General features: G+C 34.0%; 1 protein-coding gene and 1 long non-coding RNA gene across 3 annotated transcripts; both read left to right on the top strand.

Annotated features, from left to right (window-relative positions):
• Positions 1-3,628: 3,628 nt before the first annotated feature.
• LOC107915325 (uncharacterized) lies at positions 3,629-4,561 on the top strand. The gene has a single exon (XM_016844491.2). The coding sequence runs from the start codon at positions 3,780-3,782 to the stop codon at positions 4,491-4,493; it is 714 nt and encodes a 237-aa protein (XP_016699980.1). The 5' UTR covers positions 3,629-3,779; the 3' UTR covers positions 4,494-4,561.
• A 1,129-nt stretch (positions 4,562-5,690) lies between these two features.
• Positions 5,691-8,361, top strand: LOC107914272 (uncharacterized). Of its 2 annotated transcripts, XR_001688761.2 has the most exons (4): positions 5,691-6,549; positions 6,632-6,993; positions 7,097-7,209; positions 7,951-8,361. It is a non-coding gene; the product is annotated as an uncharacterized lncRNA (long non-coding RNA). The 2 variants fall into 2 exon arrangements; XR_001688760.2 differs by having other exon boundaries at positions 5,701-6,549; positions 7,097-8,361.
• The last annotated feature ends 3,356 nt before the right edge of the window (positions 8,362-11,717 follow it).

The raw sequence follows: 11,717 nt of genomic DNA, 5'->3' as shown, positions 1-11,717 counted from the left end.
AATAAAAGTTTATTTAAAATTAGACTCGAAATGCGTATTCCGAGACTACGTCACAATTCCACTGTATGCATAATAGCTCGCTTCATTGAAACTTAGACGCACACCTAACAACGTCCCTCTGGCATAAACTCTTCCCAAATACCGGAGACACAACAACAAACCTTGTAAGCACTAGAGTACTAAGTGAGCTTTACTACAAAAATACCTTGATGAATACTTTGCATTCTGGTATGAGCCATTGTGCCCAACCATTCTTCTAAACCATTTATTACGACGGATACCACTACAGTTTTGTCCACACATGTATGCCAGATATCATACTCTTCAAAATACCAATTCTAACTTATCTGGCTATTGAAGATTCTTTAATACATTACTTGATTTTCCTTGTTGCTTAAGTACTACCCTACAAAATATACCTTCAAAATCTGTTTCATATGTATTAGATTTTAATATTTATGCTCTGCTCTAGTTAATTGTTCAAAGACATGTTCATAGGCGATTACAACACATTTGGCGATTACTCACCCATAACTGATTACCATAAACTCTTATTCAAATCATTCCTTAGTTCACCATCACACAAATCCATGTTTATGATATACTACATATATCAATTAGAAGAATTCCACATCAATTTCATTCAACACCACAAATATTCAGAATACCCATATTCTAGCTTTCATAGGATTTTAGGAAAAGTCCTTAAATTCCAGACATAACCTCAATATGATATATTCCAAGAACTCTGATTCAATCATTTCTTAACCCAAACAAACTCATAATGAAAGATCATTAAATCTCGCATAGATACAATTATATATATACTCAACCTTTTCAAATTTTCATGGCGAATACCTTTACCATCATGTAGAAACACAATTCTTTTCAATAACTTAATCCATTAATTCACAGATCTTACTCAACCTTTAATTGTGAGCATAACAGTACTTTATCTGAGTCATACTTATTTTAGAACAAACATATTTATCCATAACTCACCTAGTAACAGATAGACACATCTTGCAAACACACATAACAGATTATGCCACAAGGGCCAAATAGAACATGCCATTAAGGCATCACACAGATTATGCCACAGAGGCGTTATACAAAGTCTCGTATTTACTGTCTCGACAGACTTCACATATGGTGTCATGGTTTCTTCTTCATGGACTTATATAGAGGTTCATGTATTGTGATCTGCCATTTCGATTTACATATTATCGAATGATACACCATGAATATACATACAGACATATTATATCACGTCATGGGTCTTAACCACATGGTCTTTCTCACATTCATGTATCGTGTTCGGTCTTTTACTCTCATTTTACTAGAGGCTACATCATGAATGGTTCCAGATTATACTAAGCTGCCACGAGTCTCTACCTCATGGTCTTACACTCGTTTTCAATTCATGATATGCTAGTCTGGTTAGCATTGTAACTGCCCTACCAGAGGCTACACAATGAGACATTTCTCATTATTTACTTACTCAAATGTAATCGTATTCTTAACTGACATTCCTCTAGTATCACAACTATATCTGCATTCTTACCAATCAATATTCTTCTCAACAGAACTTTTGACATATCATCATAATACTCACTTCATCTTTACTATGATCATACATTTACCGACTATTATAGATATCATCATCCTTTATATATATATCTTTCTACTTGAAAAGTTTATGTAAGAAAGTTAGAGTAGAGACTTACCTAAATTGTATTTCGAAGCTCCATACTTGGACATCTAACACGATCCCACAACAACAACTGCTTACAGAACATAAAAACACTATTAAAACTTATTTGTATACTTTCTACCATCATCTCAAACAGTGACAACCCCCATATAAAGCTTTTTTCTTACATCTTACTGTTCATACACTCTTTACAGACTTACTCTTTTCGAACTTAACATGCATAATTGTAATACTTACCCAAAGATGGAATAATCATTGATTAGACTTAGATCCTTACCTTTCAGTTTATAGAGGAAGAAATACTATTGAATCACAGTAGAGGAACTAGTGAATAGAATAATCAGGAACGTCTCCCCCTGAAACTCTTATACACATATATATACAACCCAAACTCACTTATAGAGATTCAACAAGTGCCACTTGAATTTAGAGTTTGTCTTTCTTAACGGTTTACAGTTTCTAAAGAGAACATAAATGAGGATCTTAATAATAAATATCAGATCAGTTTATCCAATTGGTTCCTAACTAGATTTCCTTACGACTTAACTAGCACAATACTTCAGACTAACTGAGCGTACTATACCTTTGGCGATAGCTCATATCATCGATACTCTGAAATAAAATCCTCCTCTTCGTATAGCAAAATTTCTGAAAGAAAGTCCTTACTTACAATCCTGACAATTCCTATACGTCCATTCTATTCACCAAAAAGAGACATTTAGGTGGACAACACTTCGCCAATAGGTTACTTCATACCTACATGCCAACTTAGACTAGTCAGATCTGGATGTTACATACCATCCTTAACCTTGAAATCAAACTCTAAACCTCTAAATCATTAAACCTTAAACCATATTATAATCTTTAACCCTAAAATCAATCCTTAAACCCTTAAACCATTAAGCCATACACCTTTTTATCATCATTATCCTTAAAACCAAACCCTAAACCTCACAATTATTAAACCCTAAACACTCTTTATCATCGCATTTATTTGATTTTCCTTAACATCCCAACTATTTGTTTGGGTATTGATGAAATGTGATGATGAAAGGGGTTTAATGTTTATTGATTTTGGAATTTAAGGTTTGATTTTAGGGTTAAGAATGATAATAGGGATTTAAGATTCAATGATTTTGGGATTTAGAGGTTGATTTTGAGTGTAGGTCGGATGGTAATAGGGTTTAGAGTTTAATGATTTTTGGGTTTAGGGTTTGATTTTAAGGTTAAAGATGGTAACGAAGGTTTATAATTAATTTTTGAAATATTTCATTATATATACAATTGGTAGAACAATCAACAATACGTGACATCCTAGTTAGCTTTCCATTTGGGGTTTTAATGGAACAATGCCAAAACAAGAATACTTACTAACGACAATGCCATATTTGACAGAAATATTTTAGAGCGACCAAAACAGGAATGAAATAATTTTAGAGTGACCTAGATAGGTTACCCTAGTTTTTTTTATACATAATTTAGTTTGATTTTGAAAAGTTTTTTTTTAAAATTTTACATAAACTATTAAAAAAACATAAGTTATGAATATAAGTCGAGTGATAACAAACTTGTATTTTAATATTATTGAATATGTGTTCATCTTTGAATTTGTAATTTGTAATTCTTTTATTTAAATATGATATATAAGTAGTCGATTGAGTTCTAACTTAATTGGTATGGACATTGTTTCCAATATAAGAGGATGTGAGTTTGAGTGTATTGAAGTATATTATCTTTCTATTTATGGGAAAAAAACAAATATGATAATAGAAAATAAGTTTTTGTTTTTTAATATTTTTTAGTACTACATAGAAATTTTATTAAAGTAAAATATTTTTTCTTTAAAAAATTAAAATCACTAAGAATAATTGTAATTCCATGACTTTATCATTCTATTGAAGCATTTGACCAAGTTTCAGATGATTTAACTCCATATCCGTACCCACTCTCTCTCCATATTTTTCTTATTCATTTTCCCGGAAAAACTTAAATCAGTTTCCAGGGAACCAAACGGAAATTCTAAACGTTTCAAGTTTCTTTCGGTCATTCAACGTTCGTTGTCATTATGGATTCGTATGATTTCGATAGCGTGAAAGAAGAGAAAGCTAAGGCGATGAAGAGGTACAATTGGCTTCGAGCCCCAGCGAAGGTGTTCCATTTTTTGGAATTGCTTATAGCTTTACTGTTTTTAGCATGGACATTCGAGCGCCTGCCGTTCGCCGTCAAAATCTCCGGCGACTTCGTTCTAAAACTCTGCGGTGTCATCGCGAGTCCGCTCTTTGTTTTCCTCGTCTGTAACGTCATCATCGCCATTCTCATTGCTAAGTCTGGCATCTTCTCCACCGTTAACAATGCAGATCCCAAACTCTACGAGGAAATTACCAAAAATGTTGAGGAGGATCGTTCCAAATTGGAGTCTCAAGAAGAAGATGAGGATCGTGATAAGGAAATCATCTCTGAAGTGAAGAAATGCTCTCGCACGAGGGAAGAAATGGAGCGGCCATCGGAGTCCGACTCCGAAGTGGATAATCCGGGAGTGTATAGAAGGAGTAAGTCGGAGAAGTTGGCGGTAAAAAAGAAAGAGGAGAAAGCGAAAAAGGAATTACGACGATCAGCGAGCAAGAAGTGCCGAAAAAATGAAAACATCGATGATGAATTGCTTCCAGAAGACGAACTGAGTAACGAAGAGTTTCAACCAACAATCGAAGATTTCATCAATAAACAATTGAGGTTTCGCCGGGAAGAGTCCCTGTCCATTGTTCTCCAGAGGTATGCTTGACAAATAAAAGTTTTCTTTAGTAAATTTTAACCACCAAATAATTCAAAATTTCACTTAAATTTTGATTCATTCCGTAGTATGATCTAAAAATTTTAATTTGGTGTAAAATTTTCATTTTAAATAATTACATTTTTTTCTATAAAATAATTATATTTTTCCTCGTTATACAAATGAAGGTCTTTGAATTAAGCGTGAATTTGCGTTTTGCTCTCTTTACTCAAAATATGAACAACTTAATCTCTATACATTAGATTAAAGAATAATTAAACAGTAATATGTGTAATTAGCAATAATATAAATGAGTGAAATTTTTTTTATTAAAAAAATTAATTTACTTTTTGAACTAACATATAAAAATTAATTTATATATTCTTTTAATAAAAAAATATAATTTCTATTATAGCAACTTTTATGATACTTTTACCCATATCTTAAACAATAATGGAATACACACAAGTTTCAAAATCTGTTTACCGAGTTTACTGAAGAATATTGAAAAATTAGAAAGAAAAGAAGATAAGACATTTTTAAAAAATATCACGTTGATTTTGAAAATTGCTCCGAATGTGTGTTTTTTATTCAAAACATTTTTGAATAAAACAGAACATTAGAGAGATTTCCAGACTATTTTGTGAATATTTCACAAAGAGAAATTCCACTAGTTTATACTGAGTGGATTGAGTAGAGGCTGAACCGAAAGGCTGTGGAGTACGGTCGGGTTTAAGGATAATATGGTTGTCTAAACTTGGTTTGGTTAAGAATATAGGTTTAAAATTTTATCACGTCCCCTTATATTTGTATATAACTAATATAGATTCTCCATTCAAAAAAAAAATCTAATATAGATTCATTTTAGGTTGATTCAAAATTTTTAATTTAAAAAAATATATTTATAATTATTTTATTTTAATATTTATTAATATTTATATATTTTTATATATTATAATTTTATATATAGTGATCTTATATTTTTTTAATGTCTATATCATAGTAGTATTATATATATATTTAAATAAATTGACTGGGGTATTATTATTTTAATAGAAAAACCAATACTACAGCCCAAAAAACATTGAGCTCAGTTATGCTAGAATGGACAGAAAATTAAAACATGGACTACACTTTTTATCTTAAGTGAGAAGCCCACTGAAATTTAACTAAGAAATAAACATAAAATAAATACTAAAGAAAATAAGAGAAAGTAAACCAACGGTCATTTCTCAGCCAAATCAAAGCCTGGACGCCATTATTATTTTCGACTTTTCATGTCAAAACGTCAGTTCTGTTCAGAGGATAGCAACTTCCAAAAAAAAATCTATCTCTATTTGCTATCTTTGTCGTTTCATTTCACCTTTAACATCTTTCTTCAGTCTGGGTTTTGTGGCCATCTTTCTTCTAGAGTAGTTTCATTATAGTTCAGCGTCTCCCCCACCAGGTACAGCTCTTCCCCTTTCTTTAACGCATCCTTTGCTAGTTTGTGGGCTTGAAGATTCTCTATTCTTTGAATAAACCTAAAGGCAATTTCTTGAAAGTGAGATTTGTTACTCTGGATATCTTTAATAATCGCTCTAATAATCGATTTATCCCAAACTGTCGTTTGACATTTGTTGATAACTGTTTTTGAATCCCCCATATAACTGAGCCTAAACCCATTTCGATGCCTAACTTTGTTGCTTCTAAACATGCACATGCCTCTGCAATTAACGGAGATGAGATGTTGGAATGAAGAATCGATTTTGAGGCTTTAATCACACCTTTCTGATCCTGAACTACTAGTCCTAACGCCAATCTGGAAATTCTTATATCAAAAGCTGCGTCGAACTGTATTATATCCCTCATTGACTCCCCTCGTCCTTGATTTCTAGTGGACGTAAAGGTAAGCTTTTTTTCACGCACTCCTTCAAGTTCTAATAAATAGCTCTGTATTTTGTGTGAAAGGTCCTTTCCTGATGTGATTTTCCTCTCATGAACCATCTGATTCCGCGAGCCCCAAATAACCCATAAGGCGCAGCAGAACATTAGGATCTGCTCCTTTGTACCCCTTCTAAAAACCCAGGTGAGCCATGTCCATGTATTTTGATCTGTGTGTGCTGTTACCGAAGTCATATTAAGACTATTCCAAGCATCAATGCTTGTAGGACATTGCCGAAACACGTGGTAGCTGTTTTCTTCTTTGGAGCAGCATCGAAGCCAACTAGCATTTGTAATCACTCTCTTGTATCTAAGATTAACTAGTGTAGGGATATAGATCCAGGAAATCCGCCATATAAGAATTAAATTTTTTGATGGTAGTTGTAAATTCCATAACTTCCTGTAGAAATCTTTAGTTTCGGCCTGTACTAAATAACTACTAGGATCCAAGCTAGCATCTTGTAATAGTTTGTAGGCGCTTCGTACTGAAAACTCGCCAGAGTGTTCACCTTTCCACACTTGCATGTCTTCACAGTCTGTTATCGCAAGAGGAATCTGCAATATTCTTTGAGCAATGTCCATTTGGAAGGTAGTTGTAATTATCTTTGTTTTCCACATATTAGTTGTACTGTCAATTAGATCTGATACTAGTTCCAGCTCACCATTGCCTCCTCTGTTGTGCCATGACTCAGGTTCAATCCCTGGTATCCATCGATCAATCCAAATAGAGATTGCATTTCCTCTTCCAACTCTCCAGCTTAGTCTTTTAAGAAGGAGACCCTTCGTTGCCCAAATGCTCTTCCAGGTAAGAGATGGTAAGTTTCCCAACTATGCATTTAGAAAGTCAGAACGTGGATAATATTTAGCTTTAAGAACTCTGGCTAAAAGAGAATTTGGATAATTAAAAAGTCACCAGCCCTGTTTGGCTAACAACGCAATATTATTCTGGCTAAGATTTTGAAAACCTAACCCTCTGTTTTCTTTTAAAATGCAAAGATTTTTCCAAGTACACCAGTGAATTCCCCCTTTCCACGACCATTTTGCCATCAATATTTCGCAATAATGCCTTCCATTTTATCGCATAGTGACTTTGGGAGTAAAAAGCAAGCCATTGAATATGTCGGTATGGCTTGTAGGACAGCCTTAATGAATACTTATTTTCCACCTTGCGATAGAAATCGAATACTCTAGTTTTCAATATGCTGCTTTAATCTATCTTTTAGAGCTCGAAAAGACTCCTTTCTTCGACCTACCATGTTTGGCAAACCTAGATATCGTTCTTGCTCATCTGAACTCCAAACTCCCAACAAGTTGACGACTAATTGTCTTTCTTCCTCCAGCATGTTTTTACTAAAGAAAGTTGATTTATCAAAATTTACACACTGACCCGAACATCGTTTATACTCACGTAGGATCTCCTTGAATACTAAAGCTCCTTTTTTTGAAGCTTCTCTGAATAAAATACAGTCGTTTGTAAATAATAAATGTGACACCTGTAGGCCGCTTCTACTTGCCTTGACTCCTTTTAAAATTCCTTCTTTTGTAGCTATTCTCATGAGACTAGGTAATCCCTCTCCACATATTAGAAAAAGAAACGAACTCAATGGGTCACCTTGTTGAAGTCTCCTGGTTGGACGAAAAGTTTCTCCAATACTTCCATTGAGCACAACTTGATAAGAAATAGTAGACATGCAATTCATGATAGAATCGACACAATTTTGAGCAAATCCCATCTGCAACATTATCTCCCTAACAAATTTCCATTCAACCCTGTCATAAGCTTTACTCAAGTCCAGTTTTATTGCCATATAACCCATTTCTCCCATTCTCTTCTGTTTTAGTGTATGCAGTAATTCATAAGCTAGTAGTACATTATCTGAGATTAATCTTCTTGGAACAAAGGCACTTTGCGCGCTATCAATGTATTTATCAATAACATCTCTAAATCTGTTTGCTATAGCCTTAGCCATGATTTTATAAATAACATTGCATAAACATATAGGCCAGAAATGTGTCATATTAAAAGGATTATTAATTTTTGGGATAAGCACAATATGTGTTAACTGAACTGACCTCTATTTTTTCATTCAAGAGTTGTAAACAAAAAGCAACGACTTCCTCTCCAATAAAGTGCCAACATTTTTGATAAAAAAGAGCTGGAAATCCATCTTCACCAGATGCCTTCATGGGTTGCATTTCAAACAACGCTTCTCAAACCTCTTCTTTCGTATATTGTATTGTAAGCTTTCTATTATCCTCCTAAAAATCACATCGATCAATACCCGAGAGCAAATGATCATAGTTTTCTTGATTCCCTAAAATGAATAAAGTCTGAAAGTAGGATCGTGCAATACTCTCCATTTCCTGAAGGTTTTCCGTTTCCCATCCACTATCATTTTGTAGCTTGTTAATTAGATTCTTCTTCCTCCTCTGTGTTGCTTGGCTATGGAAAAAAGCTGTATTTCTATCACCTAGTTTTAGCCAGTTCAGTCTAGCCTTTTGTTCCCAGTATCTTTCATATTTTTCGATTTCAAAGTTTAGCTGAATCTTCGTATCAATCATCCCAGTCAAGTTAATATCATCCCTTTCAGCTTCAATCAGTTTTGATAACTTTGCTGTTAAAAACCTTTTTTCCATTGTTTATTTCTTTGCATTTGTCTCGCCCAATTTTCTAGGTCCTTTTCTAAAATTTCCAGCTTTTTCAGAAAATCTCCTGATGCCGTCTTTCATATGTGTTTAGCTCGTCAACAAAGGAGTCCTCCAAAATCCACCAAGCTTCAAAATTGAAACGACTCTGTCCTCCTTTTGTCTTTCTTATTTGTGTCAATTAAAAGGGGACAAGGACCAGAAAAAGAATACACCAGATGCTGAACTTTTACCTTAGGAAACATAGAAATCCAATTCTCATTTGTAACACCCCTGTCCAGACGTTCTTGTATGTTTGTTTCAGGAAAATTACCTCTCTCCCAAGTAAACCATCTGCCAGAATATCCCACGTCAATCAATTGGCAAAATTCCAAAGCTTCACGGAACATCTCTATTCTTCTTTCATCTCTAAGCAAGCTTCTTTTTTTTTTTCAGAACCATACATAATTTCATTGAAGTCTCCACAAACAAACCAAGTAATGTCTTCATCCTTGTGGAGATTTTTTAAGACTGCCCATGAATCTTCTCTATCTTGTACATACGAGGTTCCATAAAATCTGGTAAATCTCCATTTAACATCTCTTTCATTATCAGCCACTACCACATCATTGTGTCTTTTAGAAAAATTCTGAAGCGTGATGTTGACATCATTTCGCCATGCCAAACACAAACCTCCTCTAGTGCCCTCTGAATCGACTTCAATGCCATTCACAAAACCACATCTTCGTCGACCTCTTTCCATCTGATTTTTACAAAGCTTAGTCTCTATAAAGAAGACTATTTGGGGGTCATAAGTCCTCAGCGAGTGCTGAAGTCTTCGAACTGTCCACTCCTTAATCCATGGGAATTCCAACTTAAGATTTTCATTGCGCTTGGCCAGCTTGTCATTTGGCAACCACCGATGATAAGTGATTAAGATCCACCATTCTCCTACTTGCCATAATATTACCCCTCTCTTTTTTTCCTGTTAAATTTTCAATCTCCCATTTAGATCTCTTCTTCCCCTCCTCCCCTACAAGGGCTACATCCTCCAGATTGTGGTCCATCACATTTAGGGCGTGATTTGTCAGTGAATTTTCCTTTCCTTGGCCTACAGATGATGAACCTCCTTCCAAATTAAAACCCAGAATTGGATCAACAGGCTTTCCATATTTTATTTTCCATCCCATCTTTTGCTGGCCCATTTTGAATCCTCTATTTTCCTCGATTCCTCCCATATCCCCATCACCTTCCTCACGTAACCAGACACTATTCATGGTCAAAGCCCTTCGAGATTATACTCTTATAGATATGTGCCAATCCATTTCAGCAATTTCCACTCCAAGATTCATTTTCGCTTCACAAAATAAATCAATGTGGCCCAATCTTCCATAATAAAAATATAAAAGTGATAATCGATCATATTTAAAAGTAATATATGAATGTCTCCCACCAAATAAAATTTGTTTCTTTCTTTCCAGAGGACGCCTTATATCAATTTGGACCGTTATTTGCATAAAATTTCTATTCTCTTTCCCTAGATTTGAAACATCATATTCCAAAAAATTCCCCAAGAAATTACCCAATTGTGTTGCTAGGTTTTCAAAAAACAGACCAATAGGCACATCATGAATCTAGACCCAGAAAGGTATCAAAACTAGAGGGACCTGTAACGAATCCTCCCCCAATTGCAATTTGTAAAGTATTAGCAAATGATTATTAAAGGTCCAAGGGGAACCCTTTAAAACCTTTTCCATATCCATATCGTGAAAGAATTGAAACAAATACCTTTTTTCCCCAGATCTCGAATTAAATGCCTCGAACCGGATGCCACAAATTTGCCATAGTACTTTTGATGGCTGGAAAGTGAATTATACTGGCTGTGAGAAAACAACCCACAAGTTGAAAAATCTCACCCCCCTTTCCTAACCTGGATCTATTTGAATGTGAATAGTATCCTTTTCTTCTTCATTAATCGACAATTGGGCTAATTCATCCTCCATTATTTCCAAGTATAAATCACCAACTTGTGAATTGCACTTTTCGTTGAAAGAAGATAGACTTTCGCGAGACACAAATTTCAAGGAAAAAAATACAAAAGAACAAGGAAAACCTAAAATTCTTGCCAGGGACGGGAGACAGAGGTGTGCTAGGGTAACAGACTTAAAATCTCTTTTAGACCTTGTTTTGAGATGGAATTAAATTTTATAAATTTATGAGAGTTAGTATTATATATTCTATAGATTTAAATTTTATGTGTTATAAATTATATAATATAAAACATTACAAATTTGAAAAATAGGTTAGACTTGAGCCTTGAATGTTCAAGCTTGATCTTAACTCACATTTTGAACGGACGTAAATTTTTTATCCAAATTCAATTTTTAAGCCTAATATTTCTATTCAAATCTTAAATTTCAAATGAATCTTTAAATCTAAATGTGTAACCTAATTAATCAAGAGGTATATTGGAAAAAATTACTATTTGAATCAAATGAAAGCTCAAAATTGTCTACTAAAAAGAGAGAGTATATTTTGAACCTTATTCTATCTCAAATTCATCCTCTTGCACATGGATTTGATCGCTAGAATTTTAAATTTCGCTGAACCGACTATCATCCAACAATCCAACGTATGTTTCCTTTTATCAATACTTGGTTCTATATATGTATGGTTATATTTAGAATA

The sequence above is a fragment of the Gossypium hirsutum genome, chromosome D10 (genome assembly GCF_007990345.1).
Source record: "Gossypium hirsutum isolate 1008001.06 chromosome D10, Gossypium_hirsutum_v2.1, whole genome shotgun sequence".
Taxonomy (NCBI): Eukaryota; Viridiplantae; Streptophyta; class Magnoliopsida; order Malvales; family Malvaceae; genus Gossypium; species Gossypium hirsutum.
Note: the sequence above shows the minus strand (reverse complement) of the source record. Positions and strands in the feature narration are given on the sequence as shown.